General features: G+C 45.2%; 1 protein-coding gene across 1 annotated transcript in view; it reads left to right on the top strand.

Annotated features, from left to right (window-relative positions):
- LOC309567520 (uncharacterized protein) overlaps window positions 1-24,369 on the top strand; it is a gene marked incomplete at its 5' end in the record, with an annotated part of 1,161,679 nt that overhangs the window by 987,985 nt on the left and 149,325 nt on the right. The window contains one exon of the mRNA XM_082272904.1: window positions 18,210-19,198. Coding sequence (XP_082129030.1) covers window positions 18,210-19,198 — 989 coding nt within the window. The remainder of the gene's footprint in view (window positions 1-18,209; window positions 19,199-24,369) is intronic.

The following is a 24,369-nucleotide window of genomic DNA, read 5'->3' as shown; positions in this document are numbered from 1 at the left end:
TGGTCAGTGCAGTGTAGTAGTCAGTGTAGTGTAGTGGTCAGTGTAGTGTAGTTGTCAGTGCAGTGTAATGGTCAGTGTAGTGTAGTGGTCAGTGTAGTGTAATGGTCAGTGCAGTGTAATGGTCAGTTTAGTGTAGTGGTCAGTGTAGTGTACTAGTCAGTGTAGTGTAGTGTAGTGGTCAGTGTAGTGTAGTGGTCAGTGCAGTGTAGTGGTCAGTGCAGTGTAGTGTAGTGGTCAGTGTAGTGTAATGGTCAGTGTAGTGTAGTGGTCAGTGTAGTGTAATGGTCAGTGTAGTAGTCAGTGCAATGTAATGGTCAGTGTAGTGTAGTGGTCAGTGCAGTGTAATGGTCAGTGCAGTGTAGTGTACTGGTCAGTGTAGTGTAGTGTTGTAACGCTCCTGCGTTTTTATATGGTGTGGATTTTCAGCTGCAGAAATAGTTCCACGTCAGTAGTCATGTAAGAGATATACTGAGATACCATTCCCAACCTCAATGACTCATCATGTGTGGAAGGTCTTATTTCAGCCAGTAAATACACACAATTAGCAAGCTGGTTCCTAGAGTGATTTTATGCATGTGGTAACACAATGATGAAGGTTGAGGGATAGGTTGAGTGGAGGTGGTAGGTGATAGACACTTGAAGGTGAGACAGTAGCAGATGGATGCAGGAAGGTTTAGCAATGTTGTATGATAGCAGATGATAGGATAGCAGGTGGACATACAAAAGAGATCAACCCAGTGCAGAAAAGTAGCAGTAGTCTCAAGAGCTAGCAATCTAGTTTATGCAGATGTGATAAACAGTCTCTACTATGCAGAGCTAGATAGTGTAAGCTTAGTATAAATTTATAGAGAATTCCCCTGCGGGGTACTTAGCACTATTAGCGATACAGCCGAAGGGTGGTTCAGGAGTGGCGGATGATCCAGTAGCGGGATATAGGGATCAGCGCAGCGAGGTTCCGTCAGCGAAGTATGCTTGCAAGCATGGAAGCTTCAAGCAAGGTTAGCATCCAGATAAGGGTGTTTGAACGAACACATGTGAGTGAGAACCGACGCCTTAAATAGCCATCTAGTCCGGCGCTGAGTGATGACAGCTCCAGTCTTAAAGGTGTATGCGCACCTTTCCAAAAGTAAATGGTAGGGCGCATACACTTGTGGAAAGTGTAATTTAGGGTACCAAAGGTACCGGAACATTACAAGTGTAGTGGTCAGTGTAGTGTAGTGGTCAGTGCAGTGTAATGGTCAGTGTAGTGTAGTGTAGTGTAGTGGTCAGTGTAGTGTAATGGTCAGTGTAGTAGTCAGTGCAATGTATTAGTCAGTGTAGTGTAGTGTAGTGGTCAGTGCAGTGTAATGGTCAGTGTAGTGTAGTGTAGTGTAGTGGTCAGTGTAGTGTAATGGTCAGTGTAGTGTAGTGGTCAGTGCAGTGTAATGGTCAGTGTAGTGTAGTGATAAAATGTACCTGCCTGATATAGATGCTGTGCTGCGAATTTATCCTCTCGCATACCAAGGATGATGGTACTGTTGGTGGGAACTTGGTGTTATAAAGGCCTACTCAATAAAGAGAGAATTGCAGGGAATTATGGTTGCAGCTGAATGGGAGAATTATTCCAACTCTGCTACTTTGGCCTTAAGTTTGAAACTCCCCATTCAATTTCCTGTAATTCTCTCTTTATTGAGTAGACCCTATAATCTGATAAGTAGGCAGAGATTATGTGAAGTGGGTGGGGCTTCGGGAAGTGGGTGTGGTAAGTAATTGATAGTTGTGCTGCAAAGTGTCCCTGGAAATTGTTTTCATATGTTGGCAACTATGACAAGGATATCATCTCTGTTCACACTACCAGTGTTAATTTTGGCAGCAAATTTCAATTTAGTTTTAATCTTAAGACTAAAATTGCACTTTTGTTTTAGTCCCATTTTAGTCTTCTGCAAGTGTTTTTGTTTTAGTCGTATTTAGTCGACTAAAACTCCAGTACATTTTAGTAGACTAAAACATCTGTCGACTAAAACGTCCTACATTTTAGTAGACTAAAACTCATTTTAGTCATCTATAATGGAATGGGTGTAGTTCAATTGTAATTTGTAATGCATTATTTAAGCATTTCTCTACAATTTCCAAACTCATTATATACTACTGCTGGTCCTGCAGTGAATGAAAAATCGAATATGTTATTATTTATGGTATTAAGCTTTGAGCATGCACTAGCACAGCACTACACTACTACACAGACACAGAGTTAGTCATTATTGTCTTTATTAAGGCAAAACTGTTTTGCCAATGCCAATAATATTGCTTTTTTGACCAAACCAAAGGGGGTAACATAAAAATGTAATAAAAATACAATACAATACAAAAAAATAAAAACTTTGCAGACATCAGCTCACTTCACATCAGTCCTGCTGTGTCACACTCATGGCAACAGTACAGCATCCTGACTCCTGAGACCACAGTGTGGGCGGGTTGCTAAGTTCTCAGCCAACAAGGGAGTGTGCTCACTGCTCACTCACAATTTTGCCTAAGAACACAGCCATGAATAAAGAATGGTACAAATTACAAAAACATCCTCAGAGAAGAGAACAACGTCCTTCCTCCAGCTCCCAGGCCCCAGCTCCCACCGGCCACCTCAGCCATCGAAGAACAGCTGCATAGACTCCAGGGAAGAAAAAATAAGCATCAGCTCACTTTATCAGTCCTGTGTGTCATGCTCATGGCAACAGTACAGCATCCTGTCCTGAGACCTGAGACCACTGTGGGGGCTGGGGGGGTTGCTAAGTTCTCAGCCAACAAGGGAGTGTGCTCAGTTGCTCACTCACTGCTCACTCACAATTTTGCCTAAGAACATACAGCCATGAATAAAGAATGGTACAAAAACATCCTCAGAAGAGAACAACTTCCTTCCTCCAGTCCAGTCCCAGCTCCCCCCTCAACCATCCACATCCAAGAACAGCTACAGAGACTCCAGGGAAGAAAAAATATGCATCAGCTCACTTTATCAGTCCTGTGTCATGCTCATGGCAACAGTACAGCATCCTGAGACCTGAGACCACTGTGGGGGGGGGGTTGCTAAGTTCTCAGCCAACAAGGGAGTGTGCTCACTCACTGCTCACTCACAATTTTGCCTAAGAACACAGCCATGAATAAAGAATGGTACAAAAACATCCTCAGAGAGAACTTCCTGCCTCAGCCATCTAAGGACAGCTGCAGTGCACACTTACACAGGCACTGTCACTGCCAGTCTGGCACTGGCACTGCATAATAAACCAATACTGTAAAACTTGAGGAGGGTAATGCTTATTTCTAAATAAGAAGAACCCAATCCATTTACAGTGTCAGCTTATTATTTTAACAGTTCTAATTTTCAGATTTATTCAATAAAAATGTGCACAGTGCACACAGTCTAATAATGCCATTAGCGTAAGAATTATAACAGACTTACCACTTTTTATCAACTCCTCCTCTCTCCTCTGAGTCTCAGCATTCGCAATGACAATAGAGGTAAATATTACACTAAAAAGATCTGCAGCAGGACCCCGATGTAAGGCTGCCCTTTTTGACCGTTACTGATCTATTTTTCTTTTTCATTAGTGTGATATTTGTCTCTATTCATTTGTCAATGTCAATGCTAAGAGAGAGAGGAGTTAATAAGTGGTGGTGGTTGTGTTATTGTTCCACATACAAATGCATTTTGTAGCCTGTGTGCACTGTGCAGCAATTTTCCAATGAATTGAATTGACAATTACAACTGTTTTTGAAGCACAAGTATTAGTTATGCTTCTTATAGAAATAACAATAATAAAACACTTCTATTTGTTTCGATTCCTTTTAAGGAAAGCACTTTGTGCCAAAATGACCCTTGCTCTATTCCGCCGGCCTCTAGAGAGGTCACCTGTGACACTGAATAACCTCTCTGCAAAGGCTTGAGAAGCTGGCATAGCCAGCAGGTCTAAAGCAAAAGGTTTTAGCTGGTGATAAATAGTGTCCCTCTTTGACAGCCAAAAATCTGTTGCAGTGTTGTCCTCAACTTGATGCAAAAGCTCTTCCTTATATTTTCTGATCTGCTGTTTTATGCTGTTTGGGGAGATCCTCTGCCTGGGTCTTCTGCGGCATTTAGCAAGAAACCGAAAGATTGGCTGCTTAGATGCGGATGCCGGTGCTTCTTCAACTTCCTCAGAATTTTCAATATTCTCCTGTTCTACTAGTTCTTCCACATCATCTTCAGACAATTCATGATGTTGCATGTGGGGCGAAGTGGATTTTCTTATCACATACTCCTCTGCCTTTTTAAGCAATTCCTGAATATTCTTATGATCTGCCACATCAACAAGGGTTTCACAGACAGTAGGGTTGACAAAACAAGCAGCTGCTGCAATTGGCGAGAACATTTCATCTGTTGGATCTAACAATGAAGCAAAACGCTGGTTCACATTCCCTTTCATTTTCTGTGCAATTGTGGCAAGGTCTTGGTAGCTAGTGTTCTGTTTAAAGTCCTCAAGGTGGCTGAGTAGATCAAAAAGAGCAGGGACAGCTAGGGACATTGACATGGTGTCACTCTGGAGGGTTTTAGTATGTTCTGCAAAAGGCAGCAATAGGTCATGCAATGATGTGAGCTTTTGCCATTCACTAGGGAGCAAGCTGTCCCATCCCATGTTGTTGGCGATTTGGCAGACTGACTCTTTCAGTTTGAGGAGTCTTGCGATCATGTTGAATGTGCTTGACCAGCGAGTGGGGCAGTCATTGAAAATGGTCAGGCCACAATGCTCCAATATCTTCTGTGTTGCGATGGAAGACTTGCGGAAGAGGTGCACTATTGATCTTGCTTTATCCAGTATTCTCTTCACACTTGCCTCCTTCTGGAACATGTGGACCACTAGTTGTAAGGTATGCACTACACATGGTGTCCGGTCCATGACGATCTGTTGGTACCTAACAGTGGAACACAGCCAAATAAGCATAAAGTATAGAAAAGCTTTCTGTTCCATTCTATTATTTTAATATTTAACATCTTATGGGAATACTTTTAGAAAAGACTACTGGAAAAATAATAAAGATGCACCCATAGAGTAGACTAGAGAACGGATACTAGTGCCCCCAGCCCCCCACATCAATCATCTCATATGCATGTGATAATTAACTGTCAACCGAACCGTGTCATGTAAAATAATATTAAAATTGGCTCACCCACCATAGGTCATCAATTTCAGACTCTGCCTCAGAGTCACTTTCTGTCATGGGGGAGTCTTCCTCACTAGAGCTGGGTGGTTCTTCTGCTGCTGCTGCTGCGGTTTGTTTAAATGCTGCCACCATATTGCTCCCATTGTCTGTTATCACTGTAAGGATCTTCCTCTTTGGTATGTCCCACTCTTGCAAGCATTTGTCCACACATGTTTTAATTGACTGTGCAGTGTGTGGGTGGGCTACTTGTTCAAGGGCCAACAATATGTGTTCAGGTTTATGTTGTTCAACACAAAAGTAGCATGCACTTATAGCAAGGAATGAAGCTGAGAGTCCTTTCTTGGTCCACAAATCAGTGCAAATAGATACTCTCCGAGCAGCAGTCAGTCTCTTTTTGAATTTTTGTTTTTCATCTTCATATTGTTTGTCAATCAGATTGCTTATTTTAGTTTTCTTTGGAACAGTCAGCTTTCTATCTACTGTCTCCATCATGCTAACAAAGTCCTCATCTTCAATCGTTGACTGGTAATCCGGAGCGCCCAATCCATCTTGCTATGGCCTCCTCCCTGGCCTGTTGTTCCTTAGAGTCAATTTTGTATTTTGAAGCACTGAAAAAAGCAGCATAAATTGTTTGCTGTGGTGGTGCACTGGCTTGACTTGGTCCATCATTTGAGGTTTTCTGTATCTGTGGGGTTAAATTAGGGGGAAAAATTCTAGTTATTCTGATTTTACATTCTCTCGCACTCAGCACTAAGTTATCTCTTTATACAAAAGTGGAGTTAAGTGCTATCATGCACTGCTTACCTTTGTATGAATTTCGGGATGAGTTGTCCGCAAATGACACTTCAAGTTTGTTGTATTTTTGCCAGTTAGTGTCACTCCACATGGTTTGCAAAGGGTCTTGTTGTCCTTGGCATCAAATGTAAAATACACCCATAGATCTTCTCTTCTCTTTCTACCAGTCACAGACGAGACAGACGCGGCGGTCGCAGAATTTTCTCTGGATTAGAGTGCTGTGTGGAACTGTGGATGACAGTGGTTGTCAGAGCGAGGAGGAATGCTGCTGGACAGTGCTGGAGCCTGGATGGTGGTCTCAGGTCTAAGGGATGGCCTGTAATGCACTGGATGCCTGTGGTGGTCAGGTCAGTCAGACAGAGGAGGCCTGTAATGCTGCTGGACAGTGCTGGAGCCTGGTGGTCTCAGGTCTAAGGGATGGCCTGTAACTGTAATGCCCTGGATACCTGTGGTCAGAGTCGGTGGTCAGATCAATCAGACAGAGGAGGCCTGTACTGCTGCTGGACAGTGCTGGAGCCTGGTGGTCTCAGGTCTAAGGGATGGCCTGTAACTGTAATGCCCTGGATGCCTGTGGTGGTCAGGTCAGTCAGACAGAGGAGATTTGTAATGCTGCTGGACAGTGCTGGAGCCTGGTGGTCTCAGGTATAAGGGCTGGCCTGTAATGCCCTGGATGCCTGTGGTAGTCACTGGTCAGGAGACTCAGGACAGTCAGACAGAGGGGGCCTGTAATGCTGCTGGACAGTGCTGGAGCCTGGTGGTCTCAGGTCTAAGGGATGGCCTGTAATGCCCTGGATGCCTGTGGTGGTCAGGACAGTCAGACAGAGGAGGCATGTAATGCTGCTGGACAGTGCTGGAGCCTGGTGGTCTCAGGTCTAAGGGATGGCCTGTAATGCATTGCAGTATTGCACACAGTGCTGGAAGGTGATCTCAGTCTGGTCACAGGAGGCCTGAAATGCTGCTGCAGTGAGTGCTGGTCTGCTGGATGGTGGGCTAAACACTGCTGGATCTGGATGGGGGTCCGGGTCTCAGGTTTAAGGGGGGTGGTCTCTAACTAGTAACTAACTAGAAGTTGAACAGGATGGGCCAGGCGGGCCTCAGCGGCCTATGCACGCATGCCACACTCACGCGGCGGCACACACAGTCCCTGATCATGGCGGTGGTCTGAGCTCTGAGGGGACTCGGCCGGGGCTCAGGGAAGGCAGTAATAGCTGGCTGTTGCAACTCACAGTGCTGCTCTCTCTGCTCTGGAGGATGTGGTGGTGGGTGCCGCGCCGCCACTGCCTGGTCGTCTGCCATGTGACTGTGATGAGTTGGGCCTGGCTCTGGCTGTAGTGCTGTCTGGTGGTGAGGTCTCAGGTCAGGTGACTGGTCTCGAGTCGACTCTCTTATAGACGTCAGACGTCACGGGGCACGCCACGCCAGACGCCAGACGAAAACCGGAAGTTGGGTAAACGTCCCTGCCTCACATTCTCGTTTAGTTTTTGTTAGTTGACGAAAACGGATTTGATTTTCGTCATCGTTGTCGTCATTTGACGAAAATGTGCTATACTTTGCGTCTCGTTTTCATCATTTGAAAAATGCAGGTGACGAAAGCGGTGACGAAAACGTTTTCGTTGACGAAATTAACACTGCACACACCAGATGTTTCTCAGGGCTGCAGTTCCTCTGAGCTCCACAAGGTGGTGATCTCACTTCTACCCAGACAGGAAGTCGCTATGGAATACAGACAGGAAGTCTCTATGGAATACAGACAGGAAGTGATGTCAGGGACAGACAGGAAGTGATCTGGAATAAAGACAGGAAGTTCCGGGTGAGAGGGTGAGCTGGGAGGAAGTAGAGAGGAGACATTGCTGGAAGTGGCAGCAGAGGAGGTAAGAAGATTAAAATTCCAATAAAAATTACTTAAAAAAAAAAAAAAAAGAAAGAGAAGATCTTATTATCTATTTACACCCAGTAACCCCCGTCATGTCCGTCCTCTTCCTCCATAGTCACTGTGACCTCTTTTATCTCCAGCAGATGATGATACACACATATATAGTGTGGAAACCTAGATTAACCCCTTCAGGGTCAGAACGTTTCCCCACTTACAGGGCCGGAACATCCTCTTCATTTTGGAGATAAATTCTAGTAATATGTTCCTCTAAACAAACAGCACTGACAATAAATAGAGAAGACAATGGCCATCCTGACTAGAGATGAGCTTGGGCTTGTTCAAGTTTTACATATGCCTGATCCCGCCAGGAAGCCCACACTGCACTCCGCTAATCACAGGCAGTGAGACATTTCCCGATCCGCAGCTGCACAGATCGGTAAAGTTACATAGTTACATTGTAGGTGAGGTTGAATAAAGACAATAGTCCATCCAGTTCAACCTGTGTAGGTGTGTGTGGGCGGAGTTCCCCCTGTGTAGGTGTGTGTGGCCGTAATCATTTCTCATACCCCTGAATGTTCTGATCCTTGAGATGTACGTCTAAGAGTCTTTTAAAAGTAGCCATACTACCCGCAGTTACCACCATTTGTGGTAGAGAGTTCCACAATCTTATTGCCCTTACTGTAAAAAAAAAACCCCTGCATAGCCTGAGGTTAAATCTCTTCTCCTCTAAATGCATTGTATGGCCTCGTGTCCTCATGCATTCGTTGCGACTGAATAGTTTTTTTCCTATGCTGAGATCACCATGGAGATATTTGTAAATCGCTATCATGTCCCCTCTCAGGTGTCTCCTCTTCAGGAAGAATAAATCGAGCATTGTAAACGCTCCTCATAATTTAGGTCCTCCAATCCCCTAATTAGTTTAGTTGCCCTTCTCTGGACTCTCTCCAGTTCCAGCACATCTTTTCTGAGGACTGGCGACCAGAACTGGACAGAATACTCCAGATGCGGTCGGACCAGAGTTTTATAAAGTGGAAGGATTATAGTCTTATCTCTGGAATACATCCCTTTCTTTATGCATGCTAATATTCTGCCGGCTTTGGCAGCTGCAGCTTGACATTGCCTGTTCTCACTGCCTGTGATTAGCGGACTGCAGTGTCGGCTTCCTGACGGGATCGGGCACATGCGAACACGCCTGAGCTCATCTCTAATCCTGACCATACATGGCCTACAAAGGGCAATTATTACACAACACAGGCAGCAAATGAGCAATCATTACAATATGCAGCCAACACAATGATGGAGTGCAGGGAACAGGAGTATGGAGCCCCTTACATTGCTGATCAGGAGGAAAATAACATTCCCCTGCCTGCCATGAAGAATATGTTCCATCATTGGTGTCAGAGGGTGTCAGAGGGAAGTAGAGGAGCTGAGGGGATGTGAGGGTTTAGTGAAGCTGGAAGACTTTAGGGGCCTCTGAAAGGGTAATGTATCTGAAGGACTCTGAGAACCTTGAGAGGGTAGTCAGGCTTAAGGACTCTAAGGGAATAGGGGACTGTAGGGCTCAGGGGACTCTGAGGGACAGAGGGGGGTCTATGATTGTCCTCCCACCCCACCTGCACTTATTTTTCAGACCTTACAGAACTGACAATCTTAACCATCTTATTGTCCCAGTGGTCATGTGATTTATTTTGGAATATTATGTAAGATGAAGAAGGGAATTCCTTCATTCGTTGGTGAGCACTTGTTCTTATAGTTGTTCTGTTTCAGCTGCAAACCAGCTCAGGAACCAAACAAATCCAACAGAGAAAAAGGAAATTCTGATCTGGCAGGCTAAGAGGGTCCAAGGTCCTCCAAGATGTAACAAATCCGAAACAGTCCAGATTAAATGTATTCTCATGGGGAGAGTAGTTCTTAAATGTACAGCAACCCTCCTATTAGCACCCTCACATCCACATCCTATTATTGTGACCAATACCATCCAAATAATTCATTTCCCAAAATTATCCTTATACAAGGAGACCTGTATGGATCAAATGACGGCACCAATGAGGATGGAGGAGGACCGGAGTCACATGACTGAGAAGATACTAAACCTCACCCTGGAGATCATCTACCTGCTGACCAGAGAGGTGAGGAGGATTCTGGGAGGTCACATGACATCACTCTTATCTCTATTAATAAAACACAGACCTGACCGGAGAGGTGAGGAGGATTCTGGGAGGTCACATGACATCACTCTTATGTCTATTAATAAAACACTGACCTGACCAGAGAGGTGAGGAGGATTCTGGGAGGTCACATGACATCACTCTTATCTCTATTAATAAAACACAGAGCTGACCGAAGAGGTGAGGAGGATTCTGGGATTCTAACATGATATTCCTATTGGTTCCTCAATACAGAGATTTCCTCTGGTGAAGTCAGGTGATCATATGACCATCACAGTGCCTCCATGTGACTCCCTAAAACCTGAGAGACACAACATGGAGAAGATTCTAGAAGTCACCAAGAAGATGATGGAGCTGCTGACAGGAGAGGTGAGCGGTGCTGGGAATTCTGGGACATTATCCAGTAACAGACAAGGGATGTGTCTGGATGGTGACTGTATCATTGTGTGTGTCAGGTTCCTATAAGGTGTCAGGATGTCACTGTCTATTTCTCCATGGAGGAGTGGGAGTATTTAGAAGGACACAAGGATCTCTACAAGGACGTCATGATGGAGAATCAGCCGCCCCTCACATCACCGGGTAAGAGGAGACTTTATTGTAAAGGAGAGAGCAGTACGGAGGATCCACCTAGATCCCCCATCATCTGATAAACACATAGAAACAATGTATTCAGTCAGTGTGTGTGTTTCCTACAGATGGATCCAGTAATGGGAACCCACCAGAGAGATGTCCCCGTCCTCTGTATTCCCGGGATTCCACACAGGAAGGTCACACCATCCCTCACCATCATCAGGTAAATGAGGAACAATTACTGATAGTTATGATTTATACACAGCATGTTTGTTACAATGAATGTTTTATTATATATTCAGAGTGGAAACCTCGGGGATGATAATATTGATGTTAAAGAAGAGTATAAAGAGGAGGATGAGGAGTATGGAGTGATGGAGGAGTTTTCAGAAGGACACAAGGATATGATGGAGCCACCTAATACCAGGAACCCACCAGAGAGATGTCCCCGTCCTCTGTATTCCCGGGATTCCACACAGGAAGATCACACCATCCCCCACTGTTATAAGGTTGGTGGGCGGAGTTTATAAAACACAGACTCATGGAGACAATGTGTGGATTTTTTATGTGATGACAATAATAAAGTTTATATTTTACAGATGATATTCTCTCTCTCATTTTCTTGATTTAGAGTGGAGATCCAATCGATATAGAATTTGAGGTTAAAGCAGAAGAAGAAGAGAGGTATGTGAGGGATGATCAGCAGTCTATGGAGGAGGATGGAATAACGGGGACATTTATAGAGGAGGACACTCCTACAGAGATCAGCACAGGTGGGTCATTAACATTAATACATTCCTCCACCCATACTGCTCACTGATTGGTCCAGAGTAGGGCGGGGACTGGGTGATATCAGCCTGTAATCCCCTGGTCACTTTCCTGAGCTGTGTTCCCCGTCCTGTATTTCTGTATTTCTCTCGGATAATCTTCCTTCTCTGTGCTGCAGACACAATTTATGTATCTAGACTAGTGATGAGCCGAGCACCCCCCCCCCCCCCCCGGTTCGGTTCCCACCAGAACACCGTGAACAGAAGATAAGTTTGTTCGAACAAACGAACCCCGCTGAAGTCTATGGGACTTGAAAATCAATAGTCCTCATTTGAAGGCTTCAATGCAAGTTATTGCCCCAAAAAAGTGTTTGGGGGTCCGGGTCCTGACCTGGGGAACATGTAGCAATGAAAAAAAAGTTTTTAAAAACGGTTGTTTTTAAATGAGCAGTGATTTAGTGAAAGTGAAACTATAAAAATGAAAAAATTCCTTCAAATATGGTGCTTGGGGGTCCCCTGAATGTGCCTGTAAAGTAGTGCATCTCTACGATGTATGTAGCCTGCTGCAGCTATACTGACATTTCGAAAGCAAAAAATGTCATATACAAATATACAGACAAATTTCAAATCGCATGTACTTGTCATACGGGTGCAGAAAAATTGGGCCTTGGTTGTTGGTGGTGCCCGAACACCGTAACCCCTTGCAGTAACTCTTGCTGGGTGCAGGAACGGCCTTGCTGCTAAAAAATCCATAAAAATTTGAAATTGCATGTACTTGTCATACAGGTGCCAAAAATTGGGCCTTTGCCGTAGGTGGTGCATGAATACTGTAACCAAGGCCTCGCAGTTACTCTTGCTGGGTGCAGGAACGGGATCTGCTGGTAAGAACTCCATACAAATTTGAAATTGCATGTGCTACACAGGTGCCAAAAATTGGGCCTTTGGTGTTGGTGGTGCCTGAAAACCGTAATCCCTCACAGTTAGCAGGGCACACGGACAGGGCCTGCTGTTAAAAATGACATACGACATTTAAATTGTATGCACCTGTCATACAAGGGCAGAAAAATTAAGCCTTGGGGGTTGGTGGTGACCTAAACCAAAAACATTGTTGGAAGCTAGCAGAATCAAGGTAGAGGAATAAGATAGGCAGCATATGCAGTCTTCAAGGTATGGCAGACCCCTAGCAAATTCAATCAGTTACATCAGCATCATAGGCCTGATAGTTTTTTTTGATCCAGGACTGGTTTATTTTGATAAATGTCAGCTGGTCAACAGAGTCTGTGGACAGACGCACTCTTTTGTCCATCACAAAACCTCCAGCAGCACTGAACGTCCGTTCTGAAAGCACGCTGGAAGCAGGACAGGCCAGTAGCTCCATTGCATATTGAGCAAGTTCTGGCCAGCGGTCCATCCTCAAGAACCAGTAAGCCAGCGGATGCTCAGCTGGAAAGGTCTCCAAGTCTGCTCTTACGCCTAGATAATCATGCACCATCTGATTGAGACGATGCAGATGGTTGCTTAACCCTAACAGCCCTGGGTGCTGCTGAGGACAAAAAGAACTGTTTAAAGGCATCGGTCAGCCGGCCGCCTTCTCCACCGCTCCTCCTTTGGCTGAACGATGCCTCAGAAACATGTCCAAAGAATTTTGACCTCCCAGTGTCTGAAAAGGCGGTACACAAATTTTTTTTCAAGGCCTCCTCAAGATGTTTCATCCTCTGCTCCCTCTGCAAAGGCAGGATGATCTCTGCTTCTTTACCTTTGTAACGTGGATCAAGAAGGGTTGCCAGCCAGTAATTATCCCTCTCCTTGATAGCACGAATCCTCGGGTCCTTTCGCAGGCTTTGCAGAATCAGGGAGCCCATGCAACGTAAGTTGGAGGAGGCATGAGCTTCTGAGTCCTCTGTGTCACTAAGGATGACATTGTCAGCAGGAGCAACCTCTCCCCAACCACGTACAACTCCTGTGGTTTCTGGGGAATCAAAACCATCCTTTGAAGACTGCTGTATGCTATCCTCTTCCTCTACATCCATGCTGCCGAAATCCTCATCATCATCCTCCTCCTATTCCTCCTGTGTGTTTTGTGGCCCTGCAGGAATGATATCTGCATAAAAGGGGCCTTGTGAGGAAAGGAAGTCCTCCTCTTCCTCCCGCTGTTGTGCCTCAAGTGCCCTGTCCATGATTCCATGCAGCGTGTGCTCCAGCAGGTAGACTAGAGGGATAATGTCACTGATGCATGCATCTTCCTAGCTCACCATCCTTGTGGCCTCCTCGAATGGTGACAGGACGATGTATGCATCCTTAATCAAAAGCCACTGGCGTGGCGAAAAAAAGCCAAGCTCCCCTGACTCTGTCCTTGTGCCATACTCACACAGTTAGTCATTGATGGCCCTCTGCTGCGTGTGCAGCCACTGCAGCATTGCCAACGTTCCACCTGGTGGGCATGTCACAAATGAGGCAGTTGGTGGGCAGGTTGAATTCCCGTTGAATGTCAGATAAGCGAGCACTGGCATTAAACGGACAGTGGAGATGGCCACAGACTTTCCTGGCCTGCCTCAGGAGATCTTTGAAGCCCGAGTATCTGCTCAAGAAATGCTGCACCACCAGATTCATAACATGTTTCAAGCATGGAACATATGTCAAGTGTCCCTGTCGGAGGGCGGAGAGATGATTGGTGCCGTTATCGCATACAACCATTCCTGGCTCGAGCTGTTGTGGCGTCAACCATCTCTGAGCCTGCCCCTGCAGAGCTGACAGAATCTCTGCCCCGGTGTGGCTCCTGTCCCCTAGACAGACCAACTGAAGCACAGCATGGCATCTTTTAGCCTTGCTGCTTGCATAGCCCCTTGAACGCTTTTGGAGCACTGCTGCTGCAGAAGAGAATTAAGCATAAGAGGACATGGAGGAGGAGGAGGTGGTGGAGTAGCCAGATGTGGCAGAACCAGCACCAGCTTTTTGGAGGCGTGGTAGCAAAACAAGCTGCAACACCGAACCCTGTCCTGCATCCTTCCCAGCTGCCAGCAGAGTTACCCAGTGCACCATGAAAGAAATGTAACGTCCCTGTCCATGCCTGCTGGACCAAGAGTCAGCAGTAATGTGAATCTTCCTGCTGACTGCTCTGTCCAACGAGGCCAAAACACTACCTTCCACATGATTGTAGAGAGCCGTAATGGCCTTACGTGAAAAGAAATGCCTTTTTGGGACCTGCATCTGTGGTGCAGCACATTCCACAAATTTGCGAAAAGGAGCCAAGTCTACCAGATGAAAAGGCAGCAATTGTAATGCTAGAAATTTGACCAAGCTAGCATTAAGATGCTGAGCATGGATGGCTGGGACAGTATTTCTTTCTATGGTTCAAATACTGGGGTAGTGAAATTTGCCTGCTGCTCAAATCAAGTGGTGGTGTACTGCTACCAGATTGGGTGCAACTCTCTGTGCCACTCATTGCTATACCATCATCCCTCTCAGTGCTGGTATTTGAGAAGGCATGAGGTATAGTAGGGTTAGAGATCCCAGATGAGGAGCAAGGTGATGTGTTCAGGTGTTGTTGCCTGAAAGAGGACTGCATGGCAGATCGTCATTTGCCTTGTCAAGCATGTGGTGCCCAAGCGGCTGCTGTTCTGGTCACGCTTGATCCGCTTTAGACAGATGTTGCAAACTGCAACGCTGCGGTCTACTGTACAGGTGCTGAAAAAAGCCCACACTAATGAACTTTTTGGAGTCCGCGGGGAATTTGCAGCACCCTTCACCTGTGGAGCTCTGTGCTGTGATGCAATAGGTTGGCTACTTCTATGGCGGCCCCTGGAGCACATCCTGCCTCATTGGAATTGTGCATCCTCCTCATTCTCCCCCCCCCTCCTCCTCCTCCTCTATCCTGTCAGGCACCCAAGTACAGTCAGTGACCTCATCATCCCTTCCCTCCTTGAGAAAACTTGGCAATATGCTTCAGCTGTGGCAACATGACTGCTGGTCTCTTGTCCGTCGTTGTCACCCCCTCTCTCTAGGCTCACGATATTCCCTTCATCAACCTGGGAAACAACATCACAGCTTTCAAATTGCTGCACATCCACCAGGAGCATGTCACTGACACTATGATCGAATAGTTCAGGTGACTCCTCCGTGCATGATGGTGGGGCGACTGAAGGAGTAGCTGTGGAGAAGAAGCCTGTGGAACGGGCCGTTTTGGCAGCTGCGGTGGAAGGCAAACTACTCCTATAGGTCTATGATGCTTATAGAATGCTCCACAACTGACCAATGAACAATACTCTGACTGATATCTGAAGTGATCTATAATCCTTTAGGTCTGTGATGATTAGAGAATGTCCCATAACTGACCGATGAACAATACTCTGACTGGTATCTGACGTAAAGAAAGAAATCTCTCCCTACCTCACACAGGAACCTCTCCCTCCCTGCACTGCTACTCACTCACTGGCGCTATACCGTCTGATATGATGTAAAGCAGTGGTCCTCAACCCTGGCCTACAGGGCCCACTAACAGGCCAGGTTTTCAAGATAACTGAAATCCATCCCAGGTGATATAATTTGCTGCTCAGTGATTGCAGTACTCTAGTCTGCATCTCCCCAAGGTGATACTTAAAATCGGGCCTGTTAGTGGGCCCTGAGGACCGGAGTTGAGGACCACTGATGTAAAGAAATAAATCTCTCCCTACCTCACACAGGAACCTTGCCCTGCCTACACTGCTAGGAATGTCTCTCTGCACTGTCTGACTCCAAAAAAAATGACTCTCTCCCTGCCTGAATCGTGTTCCTGTCCCTGTCTGATCGCCGCACAATGACACTACACGCTGCGGCTGCGCGAGCAGCCTTTATGTAGTGTGGGGCGTGTACTTGGTCCCTGAGCCATGATTGGCTAAAGGCAGCTTACCTTTAGTCCAATCATGGCAGAGATCATTTGATTGGCCAAAGCATGGGGTCAGGGTGCATGCTTTGGCCAATCACATAACGCGCTGCACGCGTGGTGCGCGTGCAGTTTATTATGTGAAACTCAAATTTCTCGCGAAGAAGCACATTTGTTCGAAATTCAACGAACGACCGATGTTCAAGTCGAACTTACCTTCGACTCTAACTCGAAGCTCATACCTAATCTAGACTGGATTTATGGAGATTCTGGGGCTCAGCTGGCAGCAAAATGTTCATTTTCACCATAGGTGATACTAGATCTAGGCATCTGGGGTCAGGGTCGGGACAAGGGGTGGACAGGAGGGGGGCTGCCCTGAGCACTGTGGTATCATGCGAGGTGGGGGGGCGCACTGCAAGGAAATTGAGGGGGGAAAGGGATCTGTGTTGGGAGGAGGAATTTAAGGAGCAGCAGGGGCTAAGAATTGTTATAGGAAGGGAAATTTGGGTGTGTGCTAGAAGTGGTGATTCATGGGTGATTTGTGTTGGGAGGGGGTGGGAGAAGGGGATTTGTGCTAGGAGGGTCAATTTTGGGGGGTTTGTACTAGAATAGGTGATATGGTAAGGGGGGGGGGATTTGTACTAGGTGGAGAATTTATTTTGGGGGCGGGCGGGATTTGTGCTAGTAGGAATGTGCGGGGTAATCATGCAGATTAGTGCCCAATGTTTTTATTGTTTTGTTTTTTGTGGAGGGGGGGTTGCTGACACATAATACTAATACATATTGGAGGGGGCGCAGTTTGGCATGTTTGCCCTGAGATATAGGTGACCTTTTACCGGCACTGCCTGGGGTATGTGCTTTAGATTTCCTTCCCCATGCCCAGCTCTAGTAAGCTCTCTGATAGAGCAATTCTCCCGGGGTTACTTACCCTGCTGTTCACTGGCTGCGCCTGACTTATGAGTCCTGACCCTTACACTGTATAATTTATATGGTACATTACATACTCCTGACTCCTACACTATATACTCTATGTTGTACATTACATACTCCTGACTCCTGCACTATATACTCTATGTTGTACATTATAGTCCTGACCCCTGCACTATATACTCTATGTTGTACATTACATACTCCTGACCCCATGCACTATATACTCTATGTTGTACATTACATACTTCTGACCCCTGCACTATATACTCTATGTTGTACATTACATACTCCTGACCCCTGCACTATATAATCTGTGTTGTACATTACATACTCCTGACCCCTGCACTATATACTCTATGTTGTATATTACATACTCCTGACCCCTGCACTATATACTCTCTATATATTGTACATTACATAGTCCTGACTTCTGCTCTCTCCCCTCCACCCACTGCTATATATATATATATACACATAATATGGATTCTATTTTGTTACGCCCATTTTTTAACAGCTGGGCATTTTATATCGGTAGATAGTGAGTAGGTGTCCCGCAGAACAAGGCGTGGCCTGGCATAGGTCCAGAATGAGACTGTCATTTACTATCATACAGCAGGTCTTGACTTGATGTGTGGCTCCTGGGACACCTAGTCACCCTCTACCATTTACTAGTTACCTTGAGGGGGGAATTGTAAGATCCTCAGAGACAAAGCTGTCTGATGTGGGCGGAGTCCTTGTTTAGGGGAACCAATCTGCTGATGTCTAGTAATAATCTTTGTATTTCTATTTTAGTAGATGGACGGGAGATGAGGAAAACCTCAGAGGATTCTCTCACTTTGTCTCCAGACTGTAAAGTAGAAGATGAGGACATCACACAGTATAGTCCAGGAGAAAACCCGGCTACCTCAACTGTCCATCCGGCACCACACAGTGTAGATGGACCATCGTATTCCTCTTATCCTGAGGAACCTCAGACTGTGAGGGACAGTGCCGGACCATCGTATTCCTCCTATCCTGAGGAACCTCAGACTGTGAGGGACAGTGCCGTCCTTCCAACAGATAAGAGCTTTTCCTGTCCTGAGTGCGGGAAGTGTTTCCGTTTAAAATGCCGTCTTAATGAACATATAGTAACTCACACGGGGGAGAAGCCGCATTCCTGTCCTGAGTGTGGAAAATCTTTTTCACATAAGTCCTCTCTTTACAGACATCAGAGATCTCACACAGGGGAGAAGCCATTTTCCTGTCCTGAGTGCGGGAAATGTTTTTCACTGAAGTCTCATCTTCACACACATCAGAGATCTCACACGGGGGAAAAGCCATTTTGCTGTCCTGAGTGCGGGAAATGTTTTTCACTGAAGTCCAGTCTTTACACACATCAGAAATCTCACACGGGGAAGAAGCCGTATTCCTGTCCTGAGTGCGGGAAATGTTTTTCACTAAAGTCTAATCTTCAGACACATCAGAGATTGCATACGAGGGAGAAGCCATATTCCTGTCCTGAGTGCGGGAAATGTTTTTCACAGAAGTCCACTCTTTATACACATCAGACATCACACACAGGCGAGAAACTGTATTCCTGTCCGGAGTGCGGAAAATGTTTTTCACACAAGTCCACTCTTTACACACATCAGAGATTACACAGGAGTGAGAAGCCTTTTTCCTGTCCTGAGTGCGGGAAATGTTTTTCAGTGAAGTCCCATCTTAACAGACATCAGAGATCTCACATGGAGAAGCAGTTTTCCTGTTCTGAGTGCGGGAAATGTTTTTCAGTGAGGTCCCATCTTCACAGACATCAGAGATCTCACACGGCTGAGAAGCCATTTTCCTGTCCTGAGTGCGGGAAATGTTTTTCACAGAAGTCCAATCTTTACAAACATCAGAGATCTCATACAGGGGAGAAGCCGTTTTCTTGTCCAGAGTGCGGGAAATGTTTTTCACAGAAGTCCCATCTTTACACACATCAGAGATCTCATACAGGGGAGAAGCCGTATTCCTGTTCTGAGTGTGGAAAATGTTTTTCAAAGAAGTCTCATCTTCATAAACATCAGAGATCTCACACGGGGGAGAAGCCGTATTCCTGTCCTGAGTGAGGGAATTGTCCCTCATTGAAGTCCTGTCTTCCTGTACATCAGGGATCCCACACAACCCTCGAGGTGTATTAGTGCCTTGAGTGCGGGAAATGTCTTCTATATGAATGTTGCTGGACATGTGGGGAAGAAGCACCCCCTGATATACACCTCAGATATACTCCATGGCTGATCTTCATCATGTAAGAAACACTTCATAAGGAGATCAGAGATCACCAAAGACATGGATGAAGTGTTGTCCTGTGTTGGCTTTTCGTTGGCTGAGTAGGTTTTGGGGTATAGAGTGGTAAGTAGAGCTGTGAAATGAAGAAGGAATCACCTTCAGAATGTCTTGTTTGTCTGTGTAACGGTTACATTGTGGTTGAGGTTGAATAAAGACAACAGTCCATCCAGTTCAGCCTATGTAGGTGTGTGTGGGCGTAATCACCTCCCATACCCCTGAATGTTTTAATCTTGGAGATGTATGTCCAACATTCTTTAAAAAGTAGCCATACTCCCCGCAGTTACCATCATTTGTGGTAGAGAGTTCCACAATCTTATTGCCCTTACTGTAAAGAACCCCCTGCGTATCCTTAGGTTGAATCTCCTTTCCTCTAATCGCATTGTATGGCCTCATGTCCTCTTACATTCCTTGCGACTGAATAGTTTTTTTCCTATGCCAAGATCACCGTTGATGTATTTGTAAATTGCTATCATGTCCCCTCTAAGGCTTCTCTTCTCCAGGGAGAATAAATCAAGAGCTTGTAAATGCTCCTCATAATTTAGGTCCTCCAATCCCCTAATTAGTTTAGTTGCCCTTCTCTGGACTCTTTCCAGTTCCAGCACATCCTTTCTGAGGATTGGCAACTAGAACTGGACAGAATACTCCAGATGCGGTCGGACCAGAGTTTTATAAAGTGGAAGGATTATAGTCTTATCTCTGGAATACATCCCCTTCCTTATGCATGCTAATATTCTGCCGGCTTAGACAGCTGCAGCTTGACGTTGCATACTATTGCTTAGTCTATCCTCTACCAAGACTCCCAGATCTTTCTCCATTTTTGATTCCCCAGAGGTTCCCCCCTAAAGTGTATTTTGCGTTTGTTTTTAGTCCCCAAGTGCAAAACCTTACACTTCTCCACATTAAACCTCATTTGCCAAGTCGTTGCCCACTCTGTTATTTTGTTCAGGTCATTCTGTAAGATTTTTGCCTCATGATGTGTAGTTATTGCCCTGCTTAATTTTGTGTCATCTGCAAAAACTGAGATTGAGCTACTGACCCCGTCCTCAATGCTGTTTATGAATAAAGTGAACAAAATTGGTCCCAGGACTGAGCCTTGGGGCACCCCACTTACCACCCCAGACCAGTCTGTGTACGCGTTATTGCCACCCTTTGGACACACCCCTTTAACCAGTCTTCTGTCCAAGAGCAAACCTTGTGGTCTAAGCCTGCAGACCTTAGTTTGTAAATTAATAATTTTGGGGGACTGTATCAAACAAAAGAATGTTGACAGATTGGTCTGACAAGAACGTCCTTATGTAAACCCGTGCTGATTACTGCTGATGATGTTCTCTTTAGCAAATTCTTGGATATAGTCCCTTATCATCCCCTCCAGAAGTTTACATACTATCAATGTCAGACTGACAGGCCTATAATTTCCCGGGACATGCCTCTGCCCTTTTTTTGAATATCGGAATCACATTAGCTTTCCTCCAATCCCCTGGTACATTTCCTGTCATAATACTGTCAGCAAAGATCAGGAACAGTGGTCTGGATATAACTTTACTGAGTTCCTTGAGTACTCTCGGATGTACGCCATCCGGGCCTGGTGATTTATTTGTGTTAATTTTATCCAGCCTTTCCCTGATTTCACCCTCTGTTAGCCATAGCGGCAAGTCCTGTGTATTACTACTAACCATACAGTCATGGTCAGTGTACCCCATACAGTCATGGTCAGTGTACCCCATACAGTCATGGTCAGTGTACCCCCATACAGTCATGGTCAGTGTACCCCATACAGTCATGGTCAGTGTACCCCATACAGTCATGGTCAGTGTACCCCCATACAGTCATGGTCAGTGTACCCCATACAGTCATGGTCAGTGTACCTCTCCTTTTCTTGTGTGAAGACTGAGGAGAAGAAAGCATTTAGCACAGTTGCCTTCTCAGTGTCCTCTGTAACCATCCCCCATCATCGTTAATTATGTGTGCAATATGCCCTGACCTCGTTTTTTTGCTATTAATATATTAAAAGAATTTCTTAGGGTTCCTTTTACTTTCCTTGGCTATATGTCTCTCAAAGTCGATTTTAGCCTTCTTGATTTCGTATTTACATTTCCTATTAGTTTCCTTGCATTTGCAGAAAGCCAATGAAGTCCCCTCTGATTTATATCTCTTAAAGGCCATTTTTTTCCCCTAATAAGTTACTGATAATGATATAGCGGGTTACAGAGCTAGAAGCTGTGAGATCCCATATATCTTTATCAGTAAACTTTACACAGACAAGACAGAAATTCTGAAGTTGATGTCCTTCATTTCAAGGCTCTGCTTACCAGTGGTGACCCCGAAGCGTGTCTCTCTGTCTTCAGTCCATCCTTCTCCCATCCCCCAACAGGAGGGAAGGAGAACTCAGAGATAAACTAGGTGAGAACCTCTTTCCTTTGCTCCTGTGTGGGTTTGGGTGACTTGGCGGAGTGCGGCACGAGAGGTAACACCGCTTGTCTTTATATTTCTACATATCTTGTCTGGGTGGAGGTTATTGGTTGGAAAATATTCATACTGTTTGATTTTCTGTAAATAATTTCTGTTTTCCCTTTGAAGGGAGATATTATGTGTGGATTGATGAAGTGATTGGCTCAATAGTTACCACTTCACTTACATGTTTAGTTTTTATAAAATAAATGAACAAATATGACACGCATTCATTCATCCATGACAAATGTTGGTCTTATTTTATTTCATTCAGTGATTTCCTATGATCATTGGGTCCATCTAGTGGCCATAATGCGGTATTGAACTACTTTTCCTTGTTGAGGAATTTTGGAACTAATACCTCTGTATGGCCACTAGTTGGAGCTGACGATTATAGGAAGTCACTGTGTTAGAATACGGCCAGAATTTGTCATGGACGGACACATGCTTGTCACACTCACCCAACATATTTTTTGCATAGACCCCCTTAGTTTCCTATGTCAGGGAGGGGGGGGGGTCATACAAATCCCTGAGATCACACCCATGTATTTATGATTACAGTACACATTGAAGGACATTAATACCAGAGCTGTTTTTGCATTATTATTGCACACATGGTAAAATGCAGATTTTGGGCCTGAAGATTAGATAAAACCCCCAACATATATTTTCTGAAAGCAGAGGCCCTGGAGAATAAAATGGTGATAATTGTTGAGGTGTTCCTCGTACACAAATGTCACCGTCATATCAGCGTTTATTTTCTCCTATCCCCATTTTCTATTTTATCTTTTCTACAATACTTTGTTATAATAATGTAACACGTTGTGTATTGTACACAAATTATTACCGACTCCGCCTCCACATTCCAGACAAGTCATTTTCCTGACCAATTGGATTTCTTCCTTTAAAATTTCCTGATTCTGTGACTGCAATCTTATGTAAAGTAATATTATAATAAAAGAAATGATTAAACAAATATAAAAGTTGTGTGTCGGTATAAGGAAGAAAATCTTTGGTACCCAAAATTGCTCATAGATGACACTTTAAAAGCCGCTACAGGTCATGAATGAAGAGTTCACCATCAGTAATGACCAGAGTGCGGTGGTCAGGAACATGTCATATACAGTCCTGTGTATAGAGTGCAGTGGTCAGGAACATGTCATATACAGCCCTGTGTATAGAGTGCAGTGGTCAGGAACATGTCATATACAGCCCTGTGTATAGAGGGCAGGGGTCGGGAACATGTCATATACAGTCATGTGTGTAGAGTGCAGTGGTCAGGAACATGTCATATACAGTCCTGTGTATAGAGTGCGGTGGTCAGGAACATGTCATATACAGTCCTGTGTATAGAGTGCAGTGGTCAGGAACATGTCATATACAGTCCTGTGTATAGAGTGCAGTGGTCAGGAACATGTCATATACAGCCCTGTGTATAGAGGGCAGGGGTCGGGAACATGTCATATACAGTCCTGTGTATCGAGTGCGTTGGTCAGGAACATGTCATATACAGTCATGTGTATAGAGTGCAGTGGTCAGGAACATGTCATATACAGTCCTGTGTATCGAGTGCGTTGGTCAGGAACATGTCATATACAGTCCTGTGTATAGAGTACGGTGGTCAGGAACATGTCATATACAGTCCTGTGTATAGAGTGCGGTGGTCAGGAACATGTCATATACAGTCCTGTGTATAGAGTGCAGTGGTCAGGAACATGTCATATACAGCCCTGTGTATAGAGTACGGTGGTCAGGAACATGTCATATACAGTCCTGTGTATAGAGTGCGGTGGTCAGGACTATGTCATATACAGTCCTGTGTACAGTATAGAGTGCAGGGGTCAGGAACATGTCATATACAGCCCTGTGTATAGAGTGCGCTGGTCAGGAACATGTCATATACAGTCCTGTGTATAGAGTACGCTGGTCAGGAACATGTCATATACAGTCCTGTGTATAGAGTGCAGTGGTCAGAAACATAGTTACATTGTTTGGTTGAAAAAATACACAAGTCCATCTGGCTCAACCAATAAAAAACAAAAAAAAAAAACAGTAAAGAAAACCCAACCATACAATCCCATATACACAATCCTATACCTGCAGTTGATCCAAAGGAAGGTGAATAAACCCCAGCAAAGCATGATCCAATTTGCTACAGCAGGGGAAAAAATTCCTTCCTGATCCCCCGAGAGGCAATTGGATATTCCCTGGATCAACTTTACCTATAAATATTAGTAAGCTCAGGGCACTCCCCTGGACCCCGGTACATCTTCGTGGCCACACTTCTTCTTTCGGCGCTTTAACGCGTCAGACCTTACGGGTCTGGGATTGCCTGAATACATCGGGACATCTGTCAAGTCCTCAGGGCCCCATGACGCCCTTCTTTGGATCCCCAGCGTTCCCTCCGGCGGCCTCGTGTTCCAGATTTGGCTCCTGGAACGCGACGGACCATCGACGGGTATCCCAAATTCTCCGAGCTGACCC

The sequence above is a fragment of the Pelophylax lessonae genome (genome assembly GCF_965119305.1).
Source record: "Pelophylax lessonae genome assembly, chromosome: 11".
NCBI classification, from domain to species: Eukaryota; Metazoa; Chordata; class Amphibia; order Anura; family Ranidae; genus Pelophylax; species Pelophylax lessonae.
Note: the sequence above shows the minus strand (reverse complement) of the source record. Positions and strands in the feature narration are given on the sequence as shown.